Here is a 26,558-nt window from a genome sequence, read left to right on the forward strand (position 1 = left end):
CCCTCATTTGCTAGCGCTGCTCTCAGCCCTCCTGAAGACAAAAGAAAGACTGCACGCAGCCAGGCATGTGCTAGGGAGTGAGTCCTGGAGAGAGGAGGAAAAATGTTTTGGAAGGTAGAGGAGAAATGTCTCAGGAGGGGAATGGGAAGAGGATGGAGACCTGTTTTACTTAGCTCAGCCTTCGGTGTCTGTTACCCCCGTAAGTACAGCCAGCGCCTCCATCAGCACCTGTTTCTGCCATGGGTAGCACCCCACACCAGCTTCATCCCCTGTGTTCACCAGCTCACCCCTCCCCGCCGTGCCCAGTGCTTCCTCTGCCACCGCTCCCACCAACACAGACAATGTAAGCCAGCCTGTCCCTTAGCTTTGGGGAAGCAAAATTCAGCTTCACCTACATTGCTTGGAGGCTTTGAGGTGCTCTGCCTGCGGGGAAAGATGGGTTTGCCCTAACGGTTGACCAGAGTATTCGAGGTACCTTGCCAGGTGCCCGGGAGATAAGCAGAAGCAAAGCAGTGTGCCTCCTCCAAAATCAATAGTGCCTGCTTGCACCTGCTGGGCTTATGCTGCTGTAATAGCTTTCACTCCGATGGCTGCTTGTTTGTTTGTCAGCTGTGTTGAATTTTTATTGTTTCCTGGGCATGTGAATTCCCCAATTGGTTCCCAGGGCAAGGAGTGCCACATCTCCTGGGGGTGAATAGCCACCAATGTTGACTTAGTGCATGGAGCAGGAGATAAGCGCTGTCCTGCTGCTGGGGCCTGGTGGAGATGTGCACCTTACAGCGTGATCCATGCTGCTTCTCGCCTGGGCAGCAGCCAAGGTGAGTGTCACGCAATGCTGGTATGCGTCACCCCCTCAGCTGTGGGCAGGGACGGCGGCCGCAGCCCGGGGAAAGCATGAGAGAAGCACGCCTCTGCAGCCAGCCCCAAGGAGTGGGAAGAAGCAAGTCCTGCCTGAATGGGATCGAGGGTAGAGGGCCACGAGACTACTGAGCAGCGAAGAAGGGGACTGCCACAGACACACTTGAGGTATCATCCGTGCTTGATGTACAGCCACTGCAATCCTTCTCAATTGCACCGGGGTTGATCACTAGGGCTTGGGATGATCCACTTGGTGTAATAACACTTGACAGCATCCTGCCACCATAAGCTAATATCCTAGTGGGTCAGATGGAGCTGTGATAGCTCGCAGCTGCTGGGAACGGCTTATTAGATGTGTTTACTTTTCAGGGGTATAAGCTTTCAGGTGTCTGCAAGTGTTAATTGCTGCTGGTGCAGGGCCTTGGGAAGGTGGGGTGAAGGTCTGGGTTGGGAAAGTACTTTGGGTTGGGCTCCCTGTGGGGGTCAAGATTCCCAGTTTGGGAAGACTGGGGATACTGGCTATGTTGGCGTATTGGGCAGGAATTTAATGTGTTTCAAGATCAGGTGTCTGTCTTTTTGCTTTCGGGTTCTGTGGTGTTAAGAGGGAAAAGTGTGTGGGTGAGCGTAAATCAGCTCTGCACAGGGAGAGCTGCCTGCTTACACCTGGGGATTTAAGCTTCCAGATATTTAATTTCTGGTAACTGTACTTCAGCTTGTTGAAACATTTCAGTCTTGAAAAGCATCTTGTGGATAATGAGGTACCGCTTCCAGAGAGTCTCGGACTGAGAAGCAGGGGTGGATGGGCACCTTGCTTTAGCAGAGCAGTTAATGAGCACGTAGGTAGGCAGCATTGGCAAGAAAACACTGGGACAGAGGGGTAAAACAAATTGAGAGAGAAATTTTGTTGCCTCCGTTGAACCCAAGAACAAGCAAAGCTCACTTCAGTTTAAAATGTCCCATCTGGTATGTCATGGGGACCACGGATGGCAGAGGAAGGAGATGGTTCTTCTTTGAGGGCCAGAGGACTGCCTGGAGAAGGCTTGTGCCACACAGCCAGCTCTGTCATGGCTCTGCAAACCCTGGTAGGAGCCTTGAGCAATCTCCCAAAGCTGCGCTAACACAGGAGCAGAGGGGCGGCGTGACCCACACCCTCATTCAGTGGGCTGGTGGTGTCAAGAGGGCTGGGCTGGTGTTTGGAGACCTTGTTTCCAAACCAGGCTGGTGTCCTCAGCTGTGTGCCCTGGTCCCCCATCGGCAGGTATGAGATAGCTGCTGACAGAGGTAGCGGAGGGACCTTTGCAGCTGTGTTTGAGCTTGAGTCTTGGTGGCTGGTGTCACAGTCAGAACCACCTTATGTGTCCCCCAAGCGTTCCCCTGGTTTTTTTTTTTTAGCATCCAGCTACAGCCCATTGTGATTTCTTTACTCACGTGCTCCAGGGTAAGCCCTGCTGAGCCTGCCAGGTTGGCAGCCCCAAACCAAACCTCTCCCAGAACATCAGTCATAGACCTTGCCTTTGCCTGCAGCCCAACCCACTGCCTTGTCTTCTACAGCATCATCCCTCCACAGAAGCACTCAGGAAACCTCTCCAGCATACCTGTGATTTCCCTGGTGCTACAGTGGGTGGGCACAGTGACACTGTCTTGGAGGGGTCTTCACAGCACTGTGGGCACTCAACAGAAAGGAGAAAAGTAGCTCTTCCTCAGTCAGTGGAGAGGGAGGAGAGATATCTCCAGAGGGTGACCTGGGCCAGGCATGGTCTGGAGATACTTGTATTTATAAACTAAGGAGGAAATGGATGCCACAATCTCCCCTAGCTTTGAGGGTGATGTCAGGAGCCAAAATCTGTGGGAGGCAACTGTCTTTTAGCATCATTAAGAACCGCACCGAGAAGCTAGGTCTGTCCCTGTCTGTCTCAGGCTCTTGGGTTATGACCATCAACTGAAGCAGCTGCAGGGACCGTCGTGGACTCCTGGTGCCCCTGAGCAGGGCCCTGGTGCAGAGGGAGGTGGAGGCATGGGTCATGCCAGGCCCCAGCGTTAAACGGCAGAGAAGGGCTGGACGCCCCACGCAGCTGAGAAACGACCCTGCCACCCCAGGCGGCTGGCTGGCAGGGTGGGGAGGAGGACCTGTGGCTGGCACTTTGCTGCTGTGGTAGGGGACAGCCCCCTCCTACCAGCCCATGCCCCAGGACAGCTGCTGCCTCTGCTGCCACTGCAGCTTTCCTGACTCATGTAGGTGACCTGGCATTGGCTCTGCTTGCCACGCAAGCAGCTTAACTCCTTCGCTGCTGGCCATGTGCACGCTGGAGAGTCTGCCAAGACAACTCAGCTGTCTCCTCCCCGTGCTCCCCCTGTTGCTGTCTGCAATGTGTATGTGCACTGTAACATGCATTCCCTGTCTGCTGACCGTCCGCTGGGGCTGTGGTCTCTGCAGCATGGACAATGCCTGAGCTGCAGCACAGGACACGGGAAGAGGGAGCACACGGCTGGACCCAGTGAGGAAAGGGGCACTGGTGCCCTGTCCTGTGGCTGGTCCTGCTCCTTGGGTGTGGGCGCAGTGCTGCACCTATCCTGCACAGATCAGTATCCTTACCACCCGCACCAGGAAGAAAGACCAACTCCCTTCTAGGGCAGCTCCTCTTAGGAGGAACTTTCTCCTATAGGATGCTGTGGGGAAAGTGATGTGAAAGAGCTGGGGGACATGACAATGTGACACTTATCTGTTTGCTGTCCCAGAGGCTGTCACCAGTGGGTAAATGGGCAGGAGAGGGGACTGCTGGTAAAAGGATGCAGGAGCATCTGGGAGGGATGATCACACTGCAAAGCTGTGGGGGAGGCCCGCACTGATGAACCACGGAGCCAAAGCTCCTGCTGGGGCCTGCTGGGAAAATGTTAGCCACAGTCCTGCCTGGCTCCGGCTCCCCCACTCACACCTTCTCCACCTTGTTAATTATTACAAGGGAAGCAATGAAGGCCAACTTGCACCAAAGTCCAGTGTGAGAAAGAGAATGAGCAGTTCGCCGGCAGCCATGAGCCAGCCGACCCCAGCCACCACAGAGCTGCCCGCGCTGCTGGGGGAAACAACAGCGGCCTTTGGGGTGGCAGACATCATCGTCGTGGTTTTATACTTCGCCTTTGTCCTCACTGTCGGGATATGGGTGAGTCCTCAAGGTGACTGGGTTTAGGTCTGCCTAAGGTGGAGAGCCTTTGATCCTCCCTGGACCCCTCCTGCCTGCACAGGGCATCCTCTGTGCACACTGTTACCCCAGGGACTATTGAGCAGGTTTGGGGGTGGCAGTGACCTTCCTGCGAGCCCTCACCACCACCCCCACATAGGGACAAACAAGGGGTCATTCCCTGGACGTTGTTCTGGGGATGATGACTACCTCCTGTGCTGCAAAGTTGTCTCACACCAAGGTGCCAGCAGGCAGGGGACAAAAGAAAATCCAGGGTCAGGGTGGAGGAAACTGAAGTGGGACTTTAAAAAGCTTTGGAAAGATTGTTGTTAATAATTTGTTCATGCAGCTTTGCAAAGGCCTCTTTCATAGAGACCTATAATGTTCTGGTTGGCTGAAGTGTTCTTTCCTAATTGGTACATTCAAGCAGAAGTCATTAAATAGGTACAAGCAGCTTCTTTCCAAAGCTGGACTATCAAAAACCTGCACCCAGACAGGCAGAAGCAATGGGTGAAGCCTGGCATACTTAACAGATGCACAAAAGCAGTTTTGGAGCTAACGCTGAGATCAGGCATTCAGGCTTCTCCTGGCTTGGTGGCAGTGCTGCTCACCAGTCTGGGTGCCACCATGTGCATACATGCTTCGCAGCAAACCATTTTATTGTGGTGCCTGATGGCAAGTTTGTGGTTGCTGCAAACAGCAAGCACACTCAGCCTAACTCACACCGGAGGGGCTTGCTGGCCTATGGACATCCTATTGCTCTTGAAATCACTGAAGTTCTCATGCGGTTCCTGGATCAGGCGGTGTGATGTGGCCATGCAAGTGTGGGGCTGCTGGGAACCCTGAATCCACAGCAGTGGGAAGAAGCAAGGGCAGCAGGAGCTGCAGCAGGGCATTGCTAGTCATGCTGGAGTGCACCTGCATGCCGTGCCCCAATGCAGTCCTTGCTGGCATCCCACGGGATGCAGGGTTGTCCTCTGATTCTTACCCCTGTGGCATTTTCTCCCCTATTTGGCTCTGAAGACATTTGCTAGGGGTGCTGGACAGTGAGGAGGGAAATGCTTCCTTTGAACGCATACCATTGTCAGAAGGTGGGCAGCCTTTCTTGGAGCTGCAAATGTGTATCTTCACATGGCTGAGAGCAGACAGACCCCTGGATTTCTCAACATTAGATGCCTTCCACAGGGGCCCTTGCTTCATCCCGCGTCAGAGCCATGCACTGAGCTGTCTGTGCTGCTCTAAGCGAGGCGAGCCAGCCTCCTGCAGAAACACCCAAGGAGTAGGGCGAGGGCGGTGCAAAAGGGTGCTGGTGGGATGTTTCAAGGTGGGTACTGGGTCTGACTTGAGGGTGGGTGAATGGAGGAAAATACTTTTCTTTTTCCTGTGCTTCCAGTCATCGATACGAGCAAGCCGGGGGACTATTGGAGGCTATTTCCTAGCTGGACGATCCATGACTTGGTGGCCTGTGAGTGAAATGCATCCTTCTCTTCCTCATGGTTCTAAAGCAATTCTGGATGTAAGGAGGGCAGGTCTAGTGAGGGGACCCAGTCCCTGCGTGTTTGATTGTAGTCTTGAGATTAAAAGGATCCACGCGGAATTGTCCCATGCAGCTCTGTTAATGGGCTACAGCCTGGAGCTGCTGGGTCAAAAGGATAGCTCAGCATCTTCAGTTTTTTTCAGCTCTCAATTTTCTGCGAATGTCAGCAATAAAAATGTTGGCATTGATGGAAGTGAGGGAGCGCTGGCTTCTAGCTGGGTTTGAAAGTCTTTGGTCCCAACTCACCAAAGATACTGTTGTCCCCAAGCCAGGAAAGCGTTAGGTAATCTAGGAATGTGCTATCCAGTAAAAAAGCATTTAGAAACCGAAGAAAAAGTAATCCCAAAGGCCAGGACTTTCCGAGGCTTTGCTGTTTAGAGTAAAGCCGAGATTATTGACTAACGATGTAAAGAATATAAACTTCAAACCACCAAAGCATAAATTTTCACTATGAAGAAAAAAAAAAATCTATTGAAGGCACCTTTACTTGGGAGTGAAAGGTACATATAAAGATAATTCAAAGTTTGAAAGGAATAAAACCACCACAGGAATAAAGATCCTTCTCAGCCAGTGCCAGACTCTAGCACCATATATCTCTCCAGTGAGTAACAGAATGCACTTCTCAACCAAAACACTGCATTTTTTTTATTTCTTTCCTTTGGATGTACATTGCCCATAAATTCACTAGGCTAGATTTTCAATCTCTTCCATCGGTGACACACCCTCCCCTCTAAAATCTGTTATTTCTTAAACGTTCTTTATATTTCTGTCTTGGCCAAGTGACATTTAATGGAAAAGCTTGGCTTAAAGGTTTTCTCTAATTTGGAGGGGGAAAAAATTAAAGGTACCAAAATGAAACATTTTTTCCCCAGCATCATTCTTTTTTTCTTTAAAAAAAACCAACCCAAAAACATTCTCATTGCTTTTGGCACCAAGCGCAGGTGGCCACAGACTGTGTTGGCTCTGGGTTCTCCTGACTTACCATTCTAGGTTTAAAGCAACCTCTAACGCTGTTTGCTTTTCAGTTTTGTTTGTCAGAGAGCTGATTCAACCTCTGCAGCACTCCTGCAGGCAGCTCCAAGTGACTTTCACCTTGAGTACATGACTGGCTTACATGTATTTTATTTTATTTTTTTTTACAGGGGTGACAGATTTCTGCTGTGTGTTAGACAGCCTCAACTAAATCCTGATATTACATTGCTGCTCCTGTGCAATTTATCTTCCGTATTTGTGTGTCTGATATAGATATTAGGAAAACTGTTTACATTTCTTGAGAGCATCAGTCCCTGCCTCAGCTGCAAATTCATGTTGCAGCAGCCAGCTCTCTAATCAAGAGTTTTCTTAGACAAGAAGGCAGAGCTGTTGGCAGGAATCAGTGTGGTTGTTGATGCCGTATTAATGTTTTACCTTGCTCAGAGGTGAGAAGCAGATCAAATTCCATCATTCCTTGTTTCACACGTAGCAGTACTGAGCAGAGAAAAGCTCCTTGTAGGCCGTGTGTCTAAAAGCAAACTTCCACTAGAGACAAAAGGGCTAGACTTGTCCTCCGGGTAACTTCTCATTTGACCCTGTGAGAGATTTGTCGTTGGTGTACAGAAAGGAGCTTGAGGCGGTATGCCAAATAAAAGTAGTAATTAAGTCAGATTGTCTTTGCCCTGTTCAAAGCGCCTTGGAGCTTGTATTCTTCCAATTAGAGTGCCAATGAGCCATGGCGGGGACAGCCTGCCATGCCCACAGCTTGCAGTCAAAGTTTACTTGAGGCATTAGCATTTTCCAGCCTACTGAAGAGCCGAATATCTTTGAACCTATGTGTAGACATTAAACACAAAAGGCCTGCATGTTCCTAAGGTCTTCCCTGCTATGGTTCAGGAATCGCCTCCCTTAGGAGGAGCTCCAGGAGAGCACCGCGGTCGCTATAGCTGTGTAAAGCACCACGTGCATGTGCAGTGCAAGACTTAAAAGAGGCTGGGCTGTCAGCGAGACATGGAGAGGTAGAGCAAGGGGCAGTGAGGCTGGAGAAGGTGTGTTGTTGGCTGAGTAATAAGGGAATGGGAAATGCATCGTGTTTCACGGACACTCAGGTGTCTGTGGCTGCCACCAGACTTCCCTCACCTCGCCGTACTCCCCATAACAGGCACGTATCTCAGGGGAACCACTAACAAAGTGAACCTCGATTCTGAGATGAAGCTTTGCATTGGAGTGGGGGTGGTGGAAGGGAGCAGACACACCCATTTTAAGACATAAAACCATAGCTGCTTTAAAAGGAGAAGGAAAACTCAACTCTCCATTAGCACCCAGCTACTGACCTGCCAGAAGCCAGAGAGAAAAGACAGTACCCAGGGGAAATGCTTGGGCTGATACAGAAGTTTCTCAGGGTGACTTTCTGGGTTTTGTGCCTGTGTCATGTGTTTCAGATTGGAGCATCCTTGATGTCAAGCAATGTGGGCAGTGGCTTATTCATCGGCCTGGCGGGCACTGGAGCAGCTGGGGGCCTTGCTGTCGGGGGCTTTGAGTGGAACGTAAGTCAGTTATGTTGTCAACTAAGATGTCACTGTTTACAAAGGGTATGAGGGTTTGTCTCCAAAACCAGATGCTTAACAGTATCAGCAGCTACAAGTTCTCAAGCCTCAGGAGAGAAGCCTCCAGACATTCAGACAGCCTTAAAAACATGAGATCTTTATTTTAGTTTAAGTGGAATCCACTAAAATTATTAGCTCTTTGACCTTCCCAGAAGCACATGGCCATATTTTTAAGCTTTAGTCTGCACTCATGAAGATTAAAATTAAAAGATAATGAATGTTGAATAGGTACTTGGATACTCACAGGATTCTGGGTACAGGGAGCTTCAAAAAAAGCAGCATGTGGTGCTAAATTCAGTGTAAAGCCATGAGAATCGGCAACCCTGTATTCACCTGTCAGCTGCCAAAATGTGACGTCTCTTGGGTGAACATCTGGGTGTGAAGGCAGGTCTCATTCTGCCTTATTGAAGTGGCCTGGAAAATTGCCACTGACACCACACAGAGCATGAAAACCAGACCCTTTGTGTGTGATGCTAATGAAATTTCTCAGCTGCAGTGATGAGGAGTGAGATTAGTGCCAGCCTCACAATAAACATCACTCACCTAACTCTAAATCTCTTGTCTGTATCAGCAGAGAGTGCTAATACTGCCGGATACTTGCCAAGCACAGGCAGGGCCCACCAAAAGCTCTTTCCTGGGATATCTATTCACTGCACTGTTGTTTTTTCTAAACCATTAAGATCACCTTGAAGTAATCTGTGAAGAAACTGGCGCCTGTGTTCAGCCTGGTGCATGTAGGACATACCAATATCACTTTAAGTTCATCTATTTAGTTCATTTTAGAAGCCCATGGAGACAAGATTGTATGTCAGGGAAAATCTAACTTCATGAGTTTAGATTCATTTCTTTCAGATTGGAAATGGGCCTTAGAATGCTGTTATTCTCTCCCTTTGCCATGGGACATCACTCAGCTGCAGGGATCATATAAGCATCTTTTACCTAAGCCAGCCTCTGCCACTGCAGGAGTCATGGCTGTTCTCCTCAATCACTCACAACCTCTGCTCACCGGCATTAGTTTCATTTCTGGTAACTTAAATAGCTGATCAAAGTAAAATTTGGACTAATGTAAGGTACTTGGATGAAAGGTAATGGCCTGAGACAGCCAGGTGATGTTTGATAATCCAATGGCTTTTATTTATGTTCAGGATCTTCTGTTTGGGCTTTTGCTGTGTTTCAGAGAAGAAATATGTGATGGGAGATGCCTTTACACCTTCCAAAAGACCTTTCACCTGTTGCAAAGCAACTGAACTGCCCCTTTATCTACCAGCAACAGAAGCACATCTGCGTCAGCCTGCAAGGAGAACATCCCAGCAGAGTCTTGCTGTTGCTTATTTTTATGCTCCGCAGGGACAGTCTGCTGCCTCAGCCTCATCACTTGCTAATCAAGCAACAAACAGATGCTCCCATCCTTCTCTGAATCACTTAACTCTTCACTGCCACAGCATCAGTGGTTTGAAAGGCCACCAAATACCGCACTATCGGTCAGAGATCCAGAGCAACAGAATACACCATCTTGCCTCAAAGGAGGATGGAACAGGACGTGCCACCCATGACAGAGAGACACAAGGCTTAGTAGGATAATTTCAAAAGCTTCTAACTAGACTGTAGTAATTCCTCCATTTGTCATGTCATCTTCTGAGCAGGGAGAAAAAGTCAGACTGCCTCCCAAATACACTGCATGGCACTATACCTTTCTGCTTTCTTAGTATGTCCACTGAAAGAACAGAGGAGAAGGATGTTCCCATCTGTTGACTCACGTACCTTTATTTTCTCTGTCTCCTTAACAGGCTACCTGGGCACTTCTGGCTCTTGGCTGGATCTTTGTCCCTGTTTACATCGCAGCAGGAGTGGTCACAATGCCCGAGTACCTGCAGAAGAGATTTGGAGGGCAAAGGATACAGATCTACATGTCTGTACTGTCCCTCATTCTCTATATATTCACCAAGATATCCGTATGTATCCAATTGAACATGACCCTTGTGTCTAGGGCAGTGGTAGGTCATCTCGGCACAATGCAGGGCTGCTCAGAAATAACTCGATGTCCTTGAAAGGACCAGCTCAGCTACCAGAAACAGTAGCAGTGTGTTAGTGTGCTGCTTTGCTCCAGTAAATACCTGCCTCTCTATTGATCAGGGAGACCTATCCTAAGAGAGAGAGCCCTCATTAAACAGCAATGCACAGTGAGAACTTTACAGGGATTTGGCAGCTAATTACTGAACAGTATAAGTACCATAGCTGTCTGCCTGCTTTTCCTCTTCTATCAGATCAAACCTTAGGCAGTATAGACAAGGGAACTGCGGCATTACCCCATCTGAGGATCTGGCATGCTGCGTCTTTTAGGTGTGAAATTCTCTTAAATTATCATAAATCTGATGTTGTTTTATAGCTGAGTTTTCAGCATTAGGTGTGTTGTGGTTATTCTCTCTTCCTGTGACTTGTGTTGTATAAAAACGGTATGGTGAAAGGGAGGTAGGTTCTGGCTGAAGACAAAACTCGGCATCTTTCCTGGATTGCTTGTAGCATTGTACCATGCTAGCAGCCAAAAAAAGCAATGTAAGCTACTGGATATTTCTCTTCATTTAAATGCTGTTAATAAAAAGGCAGAACTTAAGCTCAGAGATTTGCTAAGAGCTACCTGTGCCTTTGGAGAGAGAGGACAGTATTTCAGAGTCCATTACAGGGTCTGAAAATGTCAGTCCTTTGTCTCCAGCTGATCATCCCACGGCCAGTGCAAGTCAGTTTTCATAGACCCTACTGAAGTGTTTAGATGCCAAATTGCCTTGGAAGACATTGACTGGAGATGAGGCACCCATGTGCCTTTTGCAGCTGGCTTCAGGGTCCTCCTCCCAGGCTTATTATGCCTCAGGTCCTGGGAGGCGCATGCAGAGGAGTTCCAGGCTGGGATTATGGGATAGATTTCCTCTTCTAATGGCCAGCTCTTGGTCATGTCACCCATCGCTGCCACAACTGCCTCTGGGAGCGTTGCTCTCTGGGCTTGAAACATTGCCCAGGATGAGGTCTTGCAAAGAGGTATTTGAAGCCTCTTTAGCCATGAGGGGTAAATCGAAGATCTCTCCTGCGACAGCACTACACTGGTCACCGCTGCACAGTCAATGTATGGGCAGAACCAGACCAGTCTTTCAAAATGACCTTCAGCAGAGCAGTATTTGCCAGTGCCTTTTAGAGCAGGACCCTGGCCTCAGTCATTGCTGTTTCATCTCAGTGATTTCTCCTCTGTGCAGCTAATTCACGCGTGGCTGACGGATGTGGCTGGTGGACTTTATGGACATGACAGGTGCTTTCTATTAAGCAGTGCTATTGTTTGTAGAGAGCTCATTTAGCGGCTGGCTGGACAGCAGGCAGTTGGTTACAAGAAGGATTTTTCTCCCTGTGCTTTTTGCCCAAACTAGGGCATTGCGGAGTCTTCCCTGCTTGCAAAGAAAAACAGAGAGCTCAATAAACAGTGTTGTCAAAGGACTGATCCTGCATAGCTACCGAGTGTTTGTATGGAGAGCAAAAAAACCGGAAGACACGGTGACTCCTGTGGATGTACTGACGGTGTTTGTCCTGTCTCAGGGTTGCAGAGGCTAGGAGTTGCACTGGGTGTGTGTTTTTAAGGTGCTTATTTCAGGCACAGCAAATAGAAATCTTGCCCCATCCCTTCGGTCTCCCTTGGCAAATGTCTTCACCTACATCTCGCCCCATATCAGATTTGCAGGTGTCCTTCAAATTCATTTCCCAACATAAACATCTCCCATATCGCCTTCTGCATTTCAGCGATGTTATCTGTATAATTCCAGGTTTTGCCCAGTTTCTGGTTTCACTCTCTCTGCCAGCAGGTCCAAGCAAAACAAAGCCCATGGGGGTTTCTGTATGTCTATTGAGGTCCTCAGCAGGTATAACTAGTTTTTCTGGAGTCATTCTAGTATGTTGAACTGCATGAATAGAAAAGCAAGCAGTTGACCTTTTCAGATAAATAAATCACGGTGCAAGGCATCAGTGATTCTTCTGGGGTTTCTCAAGCAGGATTGTCCTCTGGCCACTAGGCCACCAACATGTAGTCTTGGGAAGAAACTGGTCTCTGCTATTTGCCCTCCTTTCCCTCCCATGTACCTGTGGATACCCGGGCTCCTGCTCCCCATGAGTGTCTTCACAGTCAGCAAAAGCAGTGACAGTTTCCACCAATGCTTCTCTGTGCCAGTGAGGGTTACTTACCATGAAGGCTGCCTGTAAGATAGTCTTTATTTTGATGACTTTTTAACCCTTGGCGTAGGACCTTGATCTTTACCCTCCTGCTGCCCCAGCCTCTGAAAGCGCTGACCTGGAGGAATGATTTTCCTTACCCTGAGAACAAGATGGTTCACAGCCAACAGCCCCATGCTCTCTCCTCCTCTTTCACTTCACCTTCCTGGTGTCCTCCTCCATCGATGTTTTCAGCCGCAGAGGGCTGCAGGCTGCTTTATTAGATTTCACTTGCACGGAGCGCTACTAATGCCAGACTGCCCTTGTGGTGTTTTTTGTTTTGTTTTGTTTTTTTTTTTTATTCCAGACAGACATTTTTTCTGGAGCATTGTTCATCCAAATCTCTTTGGGCTGGAACCTCTACTTGTCCACTGTGGTCTTGCTAGCAGTGACTGCTGTCTACACCATAGCTGGTAAATAGCTAATTTTGAAAGAAAACATTATAAACTGGAGCCTAGGATATATTTCCCCTTTCCTACACAGGGGTAAGTATTCAGGTCCAGGTCTGAGGGAGAGATTCTCCCTCTTGCTGGTAGTACCTGCCCTGTCACTCCCAGCTGCTGGGGACCTCTGGCTATTCCCCTCTCCCCTCCTGCTGCAAGGGAAACTGGTATGGGAGGAACATTACTGTTTTCTAGAGGATTTTTTAACGCTGCAGAAGGTTCCCTGCTCCCTCTGTGCAGATAATCACCACTGCCCATATTTGCTCTTTTTTTCTCTTTTTTGTAACATTAACAACTTTAGATATTAAGATGCTGAACTGCTTCCGAATCCTCTCATAAATGTAGAAAAGCCCTTTGGGCTGTGCCTCACGGGAGGGCTTGTGACAGTTATAGACTCCTGGGGACCAGCTCAGTGCCAGCTTCTCCCAGTGGCTCTGTCCTGAAATCACAGGGCTGGGGCCAAGGAAATCGCTTTTCCAGGTGAGGTACGTGTTTCATGTACATGGTGATGCACTCCGCCTGTTGTCTCTGGTTCTCCTGACAGGTGGCTTAACGGCTGTGATCTACACAGACGTGCTGCAAACCCTGATCATGGTGCTGGGAGCTTTGGTCCTCATGTTCTTAGGTAAGGGGAACCTGCGGTCGCATCATGCGCTAGTTCAATGGTCCCAAGGTCATTAGACCTTAGCAGGTACCTCACCCTTTCACGTATGATGCACAAATGAGTTTCAACCACTCACAGAAGTGGTACCAGCACAACTAACATTTGCCAGGTTGTCAGACAGGCTTCCTCCTTTGCACTAACTGTATGGAGGTGAGGTTCTGCATAACTTCACAGCAAAGGTTTGAATCTACCTGGGGTTGCCAAAGGGCTCACAACACTGCATTCCCAGGGCCAAATTCAGCTCTCGCTGTGCTTATGTAAGTTCAGAGCCATTATGCTGACTGTCCCTGTTGACTTTGGGAGTTACTGTGTATTCACCTGGGTGTAACTGAGCATTATAAAAAATAAAAAAGCAACGACGAACTGACCACCATCAGTCTTTGCTTTAAGTCTTCTTAGCAAACAGAAATACAAATTATTTCATGTCATACCTTCCTGCTATAGCTCTCGGAGGGTGTATGAGCAAAGACTTGGCATTCCAGAAATGTGACATTCAAGTCACAAAAATGTATGTTACCTTACGGCATTGGCCAAATATCCATTAGCTCAAAGGTACCTCATCCTAACATCAGTAAGAGGTGAGACATTATGGAAAGCAGTAATATTTTCCATTATGCTGGGGACATTGTGGGGATTAGGATCATGGAGTTTTTCCTGCATGGATCCTCTTCCAGGATGCACTGTTAAAACCACAAGGACTCTGGGTGAGATTCAACTGACTCCTGTAGAAACCTTGACTGCCAGAGTGAGGGTGGAATGAAAAGAAAGGGTCTGAGGGGAAGATAAGAGTAATTATGAGACCGAGATAAAGAAATAACTTTGTAGGATGCATCAGACCTTAAATTGCTGTCATTTTCTTCTCAGGATTTGAAAAAGTTGGCTGGTATGAAGGACTTCAGGAGAAATACAGCACAGCAATACCAAAGATCATAGTCCCAAACACAACCTGTCACCTCCCACGTGCAGATGCCTTTCACTTGTTCAGGGATCCAGTCACAGGAGACATTCCCTGGCCTGGCCTTATATTTGGTCTCTCTGTGCTGGCTCTTTGGTGCTGGTGCACTGACCAGGTAAAGAGTCTTTCCCTCTGCAGGCAAACCACCACACTATTATTTACAGTCCACTCCTCAGCTGGTGGATCTGTCAGCTGAAACACGACCGTGTCTCACTGTGCTGGAGTTACTACCTTTTTACTAGTCTAGACCAGAATAGCTCACTCCTTCCACCTTCCCAGCAAGCTGCTAACTTTGTGCACTTCTAGATGCAGAGAGAGCAGGTTATATTCTTTCATCTTTACCTCGCTGTGGGCTGGTGAGTACTGGGAATCTTCATGCAGTTAGCGGGACAAGGGTATGAAAATGTGGATGCGGAGCTGGCTCTGCAGTGACCTTGTATGACCTCCAGACAAGCCATTCATATTCCTGAAGGTCTCACATTTCTTATTCCTTTCCAAGCTACAAACAAGAAAAAACGGTGTTTGTTTCTCAAGACACAGTGCTTTTGTGCTTTGAGATGGGATAATTATGAAAACCCACCACTGAACTTTTACCAAAACACACACAGTCTGCTTCATCCCTTGTCTCTTGCTGCCGTACAGCTGCTGTCTCCAGTCGTCAGGGTGGCCTCATTTCAGTCAAGGGCGAAATGATTCCTGTAAAGGAAATTTCCATGCTGCCCTCCCGTATAGCCTGTGCACTGAGCTCTGAGCAGTGGCAGCAGGCTGCAGTCAACCGAGATGGGAAAGTTGCCATTGGCATGCAAAACACCCTGGGATCCTGCTGGATGAAAGTCATCCATGGGAACGAGAGTCAGAGAGAGGATGGATCCTGCTCTCTCTGTAGTGCTTCTGTTTTACCCTCTGCTCCCTTTCTGCACTGATCGCAGGTGATAGTCCAGAGGTCTCTCTCTGCCAAGAACCTCTCCCATGCCAAAGGTGGATCGGTGCTGGGAGGGTATCTGAAAATCTTCCCTATGTTTTTCATTGTCCTGCCAGGAATGATCAGCAGAGCTCTTTACCCAGGTAAGCCTTCCCATGTTCCTTGCCGCAGAGCTTTATACCTACCGTGACCCTAACCCCACACAGGTCTGCCAGCACTTTTACACCTCAGAAACTGCTGACTTCCAGCCATATCCATATAGATTCCTGTTGTACAATGGTGTTCCCGTGCCCTTCCTCTAACTCCAGTGCTCTCACAGTGGCAGAATTCACTGGGAGGATCCATATGGGGCCAATTTTGCCACTGGGGTCATATAGCTCTGTGCTGTGGATGTGGCACGCACCCACCTGTCTGTCTGAAGTCAGTGTGATGAAATACACAGAGCACTGAGGTTGTCCCTCAGGCCCTATGGGTTATTTTCATTAGGTGGTTGGTGAGAGTTTTAGCAATCTACCACACAGATTCATGCAGTTCCTGGTGGATTATGCAAAACACCCCTCTTTTGTGAAAGACCAAGGATTCCCCTCCTGTTGTCTCCCAAGAGGCTCTCATTGCTGGTTTCTCTGGAGCCTGCCACTTCCCAGGAAGAATACCCTGGTTGGGAGGAGCATTCCTGGAGGAAAGTCCCTCTCTCTTAGATTTCTTCAAATAGGAGTAAGTCAGCCTGCAGCATCCTTGGTAACCTAGCTGACAGGTTCATGGAAACAGTCCATTTCCCACAAATAAAAACCCAAGCATTACAATTACACAACATTCAGAAGAGTTATATCTACACCCTGAACAGAATTGCAAAATGTCATCTTGAAGTTTCACCTTTACTTTACGATGTAAAATGTTCTTTAGCTCCACTCATTCTAGCTGTATTCCAGCTGCACTTCTGAATTTATATGAAACCTCACAAGGCCTCAAGATTTGTTCCCTCAAATTAAACCACCCATGGCTCAGTGGGGTTTATTCTGATTTCTTGTTTTTCTGTCTTCTACAGATGAAGTGGGCTGTGTGGACCCGGACATCTGTAAAAGGGTCTGTGGAGCTGCAGTGGGTTGTTCCAACATTGCTTACCCCAAACTTGTGATAGAACTCATGCCCGATGGTGAGAAACCTTTATACTTGTGGAGGTGGGCTTGAGCCACGCTCTGTGTGAGGGGATCAGACTGCCCTTACCCATCCTAAGGATGAGGAAATCTTACCACAGTTACCAGACATCAGGATGAAAAAACAGTGCTGAGAGGCCAAAGGTCTAGTCCTGATTTTCCTTCTCTTTTTTGCTTCCCTAGGGCTCCGTGGTTTGATGATTGCCGTGATGATGGCAGCCTTGATGAGTTCCCTCACCTCCATTTTCAACAGCAGCAGCACTCTCTTCGTTATAGACATCTGGCAGCGGATCCGCCGAAAGGCTTCAGAGCAGGAGCTGATGATTGTGGGCAGGTCCATACATTTCTTTATGTCTTGTTGCTCTCGTCATCTGATTTGAGTGCAACATTTACATTCCCCAGTCTGGACTCACTAGAAAAAAACTGGTGCCTAAAATATAGAGCAGGAATACAGCCTGGGAAAGAGCATTAAATTTTCCAGCTTCACCTCAGATAGAGCTGGTCAAAGGGAAACACTGAGTGTACCACTGAGCTAGGTAGATCATTGCTTCTCCCTTCTTTTAACTTAACAAAAATACTGCCTTAAATGCAACTTTTAGAAAAGCCAAAGGTGCTCTGGAGTCACTGGTCTCCGGCGGTCTCTAAGAACATGTTATTTTTGCATCACACAGGAGTGATACTCTACAATTACTTCTTTTTCCCTGGGAAAAGTGCAGAGAGTTGGGCCTCCCAGCTCTCTATCTCTGTGATAAATTATAGTGCCCTTTGTGAGCAAGCTTTGGTACTGCATTATATCAGGGGCATATAAAGTACTCCTCCTGACAGCCGAATTTAAGCTGCATTCTGCACGTTTGTGGTGCTTTTCTCTCCAGTCATGAGCATTAAGTTTTAAAGTTTGCTTTCAGGTGGTTGAAGGCTGCAGGTAATCTCATAGTCCACCACTGTAGAGTAGTGAGAGGGGAAGTACCGCTTGTTCAGCAATATGGGGACACCTCTATAACATACAGCGCAAAGATGGAAGGCTATGGTATGCACCTGAGACCCCAGAAGCAATTTTAATAAGCAGCAAATGAGTTGGGATTTGGCAAAGTCACTAGATTGAGCATGTTACCTACTTGGGAAGGTGGCAGAAAGATTGCTTCCATAAGCTTTCAGCTCCGTCTCTCTGCCACATCCAAGACCTAGTCTTTGAAGAACATGTCACTCTCTAGGACACATCAGGTTGAAGGGCTTGCACTGATCCAGCTCATGGTGGGAGCCACCATGCCCTTATGGCTCTCTTATGCATGTTGACTGGCAAGTCCCGGCTCAACTTGCTCTGAAATCTGTGAAGTTAGCTTTGGGAAGTGGTTGACTTGACTTTCTGGAAGAGAACAATTTTCGCTTTTCTGGTGTACACAGGGAAAGGTTCTTCTTGGGAGTGATTGTGGATTTTTTCTTAGGAAACTCTGAGAGCAGTTGGAAGTCTGTTTTGCTGCAAGATTTCATTTTCAGGTGGAGTCCACTACCTGCAGAGCTAATACAATTTTATCCTTGTCTTCCAGAGTCTTTATCCTCATCCTCATAGTCATCAGTATTCTCTGGATCCCGATCATTCAATCAGCCAACAGTGGGAAGCTCTTTGACTACATACAGTCCATAACCAGCTATCTTGCCCCACCGATCACAGCTCTCTTCATCTTGGCAATCTTCTGCAAGAGGATTAATGAGCCTGTAAGTAGAGTGTCAACAACCAATTGATATACATATTTAATTTGATAAAATAAATAAATAAATAACTCTCTCCTCAGTACCTAGCCTTTGAGACTCTTTAAACTCAAAGCCAGTCCAGCTGAAGTGTTACAAAGAGGCAGCCTTTTCCTGGCATACATTAGTGGATCTTAGCCCAGTCTCTGGTGTATGTGTGTTTGCTTCCAAGAAACTACTGCAAGTGGTACTGTTTGGCAGTCTCATTTGAAAGCATGAAAGGCAAAGTTGTCCCACACTTTATGGGCAAAGTATCAAAGTCTAGTTGGAGGCATGTTTTTAGGAGGAGACTCTCGCATTATCTGTGCTCTATATGTTCCATGTTCAAGGGCAGAAACAGAAAATGAAGATTTTTAACTGAAGACATCCTCTTTTGATGCATGTCAGTGTGGGTTTCCATCAGGCATGAAAAGTCTTGGTCTAAGAAACAGATGAAAATAAAAAGGAAGGAAAGGGAAAGGGGGAAAGAGGAGAAGGGAAGGGAAAGGAAGGGAAGGGAAACTTCAACTAAAGGTAGCATGCAGTGACCTTTTCTTTATGCTTGCCTTTTCTCAGGGTGCTTTCTGGGGCCTCATGATTGGGCTAGCTGTTGGTCTTGTTCGGATGATCATCGAGTTTATTTATAGCACACCGTCTTGTGGTGAGGATGACAGAAGACCAGCTGTGCTAAAGGACTTGCACTACCTCTACTTTGCCCTCATCCTCTGTGTCCTCACTGCGATTGTCATCATCCTCATTAGTTTCTGCACCCCACCAATCCCTGAAGAAAAGGTAAGTGACTTGCAGTGACACCCTTTTCTCAGACCCCCCATTTGGTTTCCAAAAATCTCTGAAATCTGTCCTTTCCTGTTCCTCCCATGGTTAAGAAATAGTGTGTAATGCAAATGCTGCAAAGAAGCCCTTGCTCCTCAGCTTTCTATTCCCCAGGTCACATAGTGTTAATGCTTCCCAAGGCACTGAGTGCTTCAAATTGAGTGTGAGTTCCCATGCTGTGCCTAGAGCTGGGCAGACAGTCCATCATAACTGAGATAGAAAGAAAAGAAGAAGGGGAAGAGGATGAAATCATATTACAGAGCACTGCTGAGGAGGAATTAAATCTATCTAATTGTAGCATCTACCCTGTTTCAGCAGAGCCAGCCATCTTGCAGGCAAACAAGATTAATATCTTTTGCAACACAGGCATTTAGGAAAATAACATTTTGTCCCAATGTGATCTCAATTACTTTTAATAACTTTGGGTCAGACACAACTTTCTTTTACTTAATGCATTAAAGTGGTTCAGCCTTGGGAGGCTTTATATAATAAAACCTTAAAGCCAGTCCCAAGTTTTAAAGCAGCTGTCAATATAACAAAACTGCCATCTACCCCCAAACAAAGGTTAATGGATAGATTTAAAAACCCTATTTTTTTTCCCCCTGTCTAACTGCATGGGGAAATGACGGTGATGCCATCACAGCATTTGCTATCTGTTGCTTCCTCATAACTTGTAAAGCATTAACCAGTTCCATCAATGATTGATTGAACGCTAGTGGTGTCAAAGATACCCAGCTCCTAAAGATTACGTGAAAGCAGGTGCTCAGATAGAGGAGAGGAGGCGAGAGAGAGACTGTCTTTGTGTCTGCTTTGAGATAAAGTCTCAGCTTTTATTAGCTATCAGAGGATCCACATGGGAGAGACAAATACGGGCAAGGAGGCACCATTAGTTCTGCTGCTTACGTTGTTCACTACTGCTCAGGGGTGGCCAGATGGTTGCCAGCAATTAATTACTGTGGTTTAATGAGTTCCCACTCATCATCTGACCTGTGATAACTAAACATGTGCAGTGCTCCCTGCCCACAGCAATAGCAAGATAAGATGTATTAACATAGCACTGGCAAATAGTGAACATCATACCAACAGTTCAGGAAATGAAGAAACTGGCCGCAGCACCTACAGGCTTTTTAGTTTGACCTCGGAGGTATTAAAACATTTAAAGCACATTTTAAGAGGGGGAGTTCAGGATTAAGACCTACTGTAATAGCATCAGTGAAAGAGAGGTTATGATTGTAAGAGATTCTTTAGAGGAGATGTGCAGTAAAAATAGGTGAGTTTATAGGTGCTGGACTTAAAGGGACCTTATTTGATATATTCTTCAATGGAAAGGTGGATTCAGACTGGAAACAGTCCAGGGAGGAAGGCCAATGGATTTGTCAGGGAGGACAGGATTTTGTCTGAAACGGCTGTGTGCAGTTTTCCCAGACAGGCAAAGGACGAGGTGGGGTGGCTGAACCCCCAGGTACATCTGGAGAGCCAGGAAGGGGGAGGAGAGCTTGCTAAATGGCAGTACTGGCCATGAACAAACATAGGCTGGGATTTTTGAGAGAAGTTTTCCTGAAACAAGATGTTCAGGATAACCTTTTGGTAGGCTATGGACCCCACATAGTGCTGAGCTCAGTGTTTGACCTCTGTATAAGAGATTGTGTTGAAGAAAATTAATAAGAATTAATGATATTGCCTGTGGCAGTGAGAAGCTGGACACAGAGACCCAGATCAATCATCTAATGATGTGCTGACCATCCATGTCCCATAGGCTCACCCCTGCCCTCAGTATCTTCCCACCACAAGGAAAATGAGATGAGCTGCCAGGCAATTTGTGCTGCTAGGTGGTAGATAATTCCCTCTTCCCATAACTTGGTAGGAATGGGAGAGTCTGCCCCCATTTGGTTTTAGTCTGATTTCCATTCAGTATTTATCCCTAGTTTCAACAGGAAAGGTCTGACCTTGCTCCTCAGAGAACAGCCAAAGTGAAGGTGTGGGGTTTAAGCTGAGGTAGGTGCCAACATTGTCGGGTTCTGCCTGGCTGGCATGAATCTGAGTGGGCAGCCTTAAACCCAACATTTTTCATTTTCCCTCGGTCAGGCTTACCCCAACTTTTGCCCTAGCCGTGAGCACACGTGTAGGATTAGACCACCGCTCCTGGTGGCATGGTTTCTCATGGTGTCCTGCAAGCAGGGCTTGTCTTCTCATCTCAGGTTAGTCTGTGGCTGTGCTGACGTGGCTCAAGGACAGAAGGGTTTGGGGGGAGAAAGGGCAGGAGGTAGCACACAGGATGGATGTGTCAGGCTTTAACCCTCTGGCTCAAAAATAGCCCCTGAGCTTTGTGTTTGGCCATTGGCGACCTTGGGTTGCTGGGTTTTGGCGTGCAAGTGGGCAAACCTTTTGTGCAGAGCCTGTATGTCCCCACGATAGCGGCTGAGGGGGGAGGCTGTGGCAGGTGTCCTGGCTGAGGGTGTCTGAAGCTCCGGTGCTTCCCAGTCCCATGTGTTGGTCAAGTCACTTTATGAGCCTCAGATATTTTCCCCGTAAAAATCTCATGGGGCTAATGCTGCTAGCCCTTATCTGTGCAGCGCTTTCAGATCTAATGATGAAAGACACCGTATAAGAGCTAGGAATTACACCATTTATTTTGTCAGGCAAAAAGAAAAGAAAAACAAGCCACCGAAGGAAAAGCCAAGGAAATATAGTGATAGATCATGCCTCAGCAGATGTAAATCAGCATAGCTCTATTGCCTTCAAAGACCAGGAACAGCTGTTGAGCACAGGTATGCAGCTTTACACCAGCTGAGGATCTACCCCGGACAACTTTAAATATTGAATCTTAATGCTTTTGAGATAGTAAATGGACAAAAGAAGAAAAGAGATTTGTATGTTATGTTAGAGTGGTGCAGCTAATGTGCCTGGCTTTAAATGAATTACAATCCAAGAACTGCAAGCTGTAGCATTTTCTCCTGCTGTTTTGGACACTCTCCCATCCCTGTGGTGATTGATGTTGTGCTGGAAAACAAGTATGCAAGGAATTTGTTTGGTATGCTCCAGAGTTCATATGTCTTCATTGTAGGTAGTCCATATTGTGTCACGCTGTCCTTGAAAACACTGCAAAAGAGCTTACAATTAAATTTGAGACTGTGAAGCTGAAACACAACTGTCAGGTGCCAGATGGCGTTTTGGAACAGAAGGATTTATTCTAGTTTACAAACAACAGAAGAAAAACTTTGCTTACTTCTTGCAAACTCCCTTGTCCAAGGAGGATGTGAGGGTGAAAAGGGAGAGAAACAGCCCACAGATCACAAATGCTACATGAGCAGGTCACCTCCCCAGGGGTCAGGGCTCACCCAGACAAGGTGATGGATTGGTGATTCCACCTGATATACTCTGGGATCGGGGATGTTTTCTCTGTGTCTTGAGGTCTGGCTTCAGTGGCTCCTTAAGGTGCATAGCTCAGGAGAAGCACCAAGCCTGCTTTGGCTGGCCTGAACCCACACCGTGCACTCCAAGGTGCTGTGCAGCTGGAGCTCCCACAGCACCGTTTAGTGCCACTGGGAGCAAAGCATGCTCAGCTCTGGTGGGAACTGGCACTCACAGAGGGGCAAACTCAGAGGGGACACGGGGCTCCCCAGAACCAGCCACACAGCTGCCCCCTGCTCCCCTGCCCTTGGGGATGGTGGCCTGAGGCAGCATTTCCGAGGTCCAAGTCAATCATGCTAACACAGCTCCCCCGTCAGCAGTTCTTATTTATGTATTTTCTTGCTCTCTCCGGGCTTGCAAAACATGGGCCATCATCTGCCTTCCACATCCCCATCACTTGGTGGGTCTGTGCCAGGGAAGCGTAGCCAGCCCCGTGGTGGCCTCCATGGCCACACAGTGCTGCCAGTCTGCCCCGGCATGTGTCCTTCTGGCCATGGCAAAGAGGAGAAAGGGGTGCCTCGAGGACTTCAGCCATCCCAAACATCCTCAGGGGAGCTAGAAGCTGGAGCATTGGTGTAATGCTTCACCGAGGGGCCCTCTAGGGTGGCGGTTTGCTTTATTTCACCATGGTCAAAGCAGCTGCTCCTGGGTGGGTCAGTGGGATGATATGTGATGAGGTTACCTGTGTGTCCGTGCTGCTTTCAGTTGGGAATCACTCCCACCTGGCAGAGTCTGAGCCCTAAGTAAGCTCCAGCCCTTGCAGATTTTTTCTGCAATGTGAAGAGGCAGTCATTCAGTGACATGTGGGAAGAGAAGGGGAAAGAAAAGTTTTGGAAATCCTTTAGTACCCTGAAACTTTGCTATGTTCCAGTGACATTTCCTAAATGATTAAAAAAAAATAATAATAGAATCCCTGAGAAAGATGAGGATCATCATATCAAAGCAATTTAGCACATCATGACAAGAAAGATTAGCCCTGCCCAATGCTCATCTTGGTTGAAAATGATTTAAATAAAGCTATAAATCTTCTGGAAATTATGCAACATTTTGTGTCAGCTGGAAACTCCTGCCTAGATCTGTGTGTGCAAAATTCAAAAATTAAACTCACGTTACTTTGTAAGTGACCCATTTGAGATGTTCATTTCCATACGGGCAGAGCAGGGAGGCAGCTGCTTGTCAGGCACATATGTGATGTTCTGCCTGACCTGCTGTCACCACGGCAGCTTTGGTGCCCCAGTCCCATCCTGCAGCTCCTCTGCAGGGCAGCCGATGGGCTGGGGTGGGAGGGCAGCCCACGCACCTGGGCAGCTGCGCTCGAGCGAGGTTGGTGAGCGTGGTCCTCGCTGCCTGGCTTGGCCAGAGCATGCAGGGGTTAGGAATTGTCATTGCCACCAAGCTTCTTGGTGTCCCATGGTCAGCCACAAAGTAGCAGACCTGCTTAAACCCAAAGACCTGAGCCCCTGGGACAGTTCACCCCACCCCACAGCAGCAAAAGGACCACTGTCAGATTTGCAAGAATAATGGCTCCTGTGCAGTCCCTGTGTCTCAGGGAGGAGAAGGCTTCCAGGCTAGCCCTAGGGTAAGAGTTTCAGACCTCCTGGTTTTGCAAAGCAGAGCAGGTTGCAGCCACAGCAGCCTGTCCAGGACTGATCAGCTTTCATGGCTTGCAATGATTCTTTCACTGAGAGACTGCAGAGAGAGGTAATGTCTTGTATCGGCCCAACAGAGAAACCTAGAATTTAAAAAGAGGGGGAAAAAAAAAAAAAAAAAAGTCAAACGAACAAAGAAAGAAGGCAAAAGATGTTTGGATGTGCAAGTCTTACAGTGTGTGCCCAGAGCTCTGGGTTTTCTACTTCTAACTACACCTGTTGGTCTAATGTATGGTATAATCCTCCCTGCAAATTGTGACTTAATATTAACTGTTGTGGCTCTGTCTGCTCACATAGTTGCACCTCCTGAAGGCATACTTGCAGCTGCAGAGCAGAGACACAAGGTTGCTACTCTTCCCACTCAGGGCACTGAGATAAGCTCATCTCAAAGTGCCGGTTGCTGCTTTGATATGAGCTTGTCCCAACTGTGGGGTTTAATGTTCACTTGGGGTTTTCTTTTCCTAGAAAACAACAACTGAGATGAGACAGAAGATCCTCCAGTCCCTCCCCATGTCCCAGAGAAGAAGCTGTCCAAATACCAGTGTTCCCATGGGCGTATATCTGTGTAATGCCCTTATAGCCATATAAATGTGTCCTGCCCCTACAGCCACGTACCTGCATGCTAACACCCGGCCAGTCTTTCTCTGCTGACGGTACAATTGATTGCTGTCTGATTGACTGTATCCAGAAAGGGTTATCTTGGCTTTTTTTCTTTTTTCTTTCATCGACTTTATTGGCCTTCTCTGTTGGAGGGTTGCCATCCTGGATGCAGATCATCATGAATTCATGTCAATCAAGAGAGCCTAGCAAATAGAAAGCTGCTTCTTCGATGTCTACTAAAAGGTTACTCCTGGTAGATACAGGGATGGAACAGGTTAATTAAAAAAATAGAAGGAAAGATACCAGATAAATGCACGCTTTTTTTCCCAGCTTTTCAGCTCCAGCTGGATGGTACCAGCCTTCTTTTCCAGGATGTGGGCACCAGTGCAGAAAGGAAGTGAGAGAAGGTGGGGGAACAACCGTCACCCCAGAATGGGTGTCTCAGCACCATCTTGGATCCGTGCCCCCCAAAGAGGGAGGTGACTGGCATGCCAGTTTGTGACTGACAGGCAATAACCAGTTTGTCCTCTGTCCCACTTTGCAGCTCGCTCGCCTGACATGGTGGACAAGACACAGAAAAGCACCGGCCATTGACCTGAAAAATTACAAGAGTGAAGCAGCACAGATTAATCCAGCCAACGGAGAGAGTGACCTGGTCGACAGTGCAGATCCAGGCGATAAGGAGGAGGAAGGTAGGGTGGCTCTCTGTGAACAAGCACACTCGTGTGCATGTGAGTGGACAGCCAAGATCTCATGCAAGTCCTGCTAAAGTTCACGAGAGGTTATCTGTTGCATTTACTGGACCTGGGGCTTGTATTTATGGGTATAGCAGTTATAAGGATGTGGCAAATGAAAGTGTTGTGGTCCTTGGTTCTTCCAACATATCTTCTAGCATTTACCTTCATGTTGTAATCCTCTGAATGGTTCAGAAGAGCTGCCATTCCTAAAAAAAGCCAAACCCCCCACCATTCAGTAAAATGTTTTTCCTCTTCCTCTCTAGAACAAGTTATTTACCCATGCAGACTACCCCAGTCCTGTTCTGCCCAAGTCACAGTGTTATTTTAGCACTTCAGGCCTGAACACTTAACGGCACGCTAGACTCCTTGGATGGGAGTCAGTGGCCACTTATGAGCATCCTTGGGAAGGTGGAGGTCTGTGGTGCTGGGACACTGCTCCTCGCCCTGTTGACACTGGGGCTTTGTGTCATGATACTGCATCTGTTTGTCTGTCTCACCAAGATCCTTTTGAGGAGCTCCATAGCACTGCTGCAGGCGTAAACAAAGCAGCAGCTACGCTAGCACTATGAAAGTCATGGCAGGCTCTGTAATTTCAGCTTTCAGCATGTAAAAGTGGCATCCCTTCCTGTCTTCATCACTGCTAGGAGATAAACCCCTTGTGTATGTGTTTGAGATGCCTTCTCCTTACCCCTGTGTGGGGTCTGCTGGCCAAACTCACCCAGCGATGCTGTAACACACTGTTTCAAGTATGTTACAGATGTCACATAGATCAAGTAGCATCGACCATACAATAAGATGTTGTAATATCATGGACCGAAGGGACCATGAGGCTCTGGGAGCAGCTGTGCCCTTTGTGGATGTCCTAGGACAAATATACAAGCCTCAGTTTTCTCATTTACATTATACCAATAGTATCTTCCATCTGCCCTTAGGAGATAAGCTATGGTTAAAACTCAGAACCAAACTGCTTGGATAGCTGTGTGTCCTACCAAGGGTATTTAATAAGAAGGAAGGCAAAGAGTCAAATGAATGTTCTTTTCAGAGTCGTCAGAGGTTTATTCTGTAAATCCAT

At 47.6% G+C, this 26,558-nt stretch overlaps 1 protein-coding gene across 1 annotated transcript in view; it reads left to right on the forward strand.

Annotated features, from left to right (window-relative positions):
- Positions 1 to 668: 668 nt before the first annotated feature.
- SLC5A9 (solute carrier family 5 member 9) overlaps positions 669 to 26,558 on the forward strand; it is a 32,338-nt gene continuing 6,448 nt past the window's right edge. The window contains exons 1-14 of the mRNA XM_055815248.1: positions 669 to 1,026; positions 3,819 to 4,016; positions 5,428 to 5,499; positions 7,986 to 8,090; positions 9,938 to 10,102; positions 12,700 to 12,805; positions 13,380 to 13,460; positions 14,364 to 14,569; positions 15,384 to 15,519; positions 16,422 to 16,529; positions 16,714 to 16,864; positions 18,075 to 18,243; positions 18,832 to 19,047; positions 25,294 to 25,441. Of these exons, the coding sequence (XP_055671223.1) occupies positions 3,867 to 4,016; positions 5,428 to 5,499; positions 7,986 to 8,090; positions 9,938 to 10,102; positions 12,700 to 12,805; positions 13,380 to 13,460; positions 14,364 to 14,569; positions 15,384 to 15,519; positions 16,422 to 16,529; positions 16,714 to 16,864; positions 18,075 to 18,243; positions 18,832 to 19,047; positions 25,294 to 25,441 (1,813 nt within the window). The 5' untranslated portion in view covers positions 669 to 1,026; positions 3,819 to 3,866. The remainder of the gene's footprint in view (positions 1,027 to 3,818; positions 4,017 to 5,427; positions 5,500 to 7,985; positions 8,091 to 9,937; positions 10,103 to 12,699; positions 12,806 to 13,379; positions 13,461 to 14,363; positions 14,570 to 15,383; positions 15,520 to 16,421; positions 16,530 to 16,713; positions 16,865 to 18,074; positions 18,244 to 18,831; positions 19,048 to 25,293; positions 25,442 to 26,558) is intronic.

The sequence above is a fragment of the Falco peregrinus genome, chromosome 10, assembly GCF_023634155.1.
Source record: "Falco peregrinus isolate bFalPer1 chromosome 10, bFalPer1.pri, whole genome shotgun sequence".
Classification (NCBI taxonomy): Eukaryota; Metazoa; Chordata; class Aves; order Falconiformes; family Falconidae; genus Falco; species Falco peregrinus.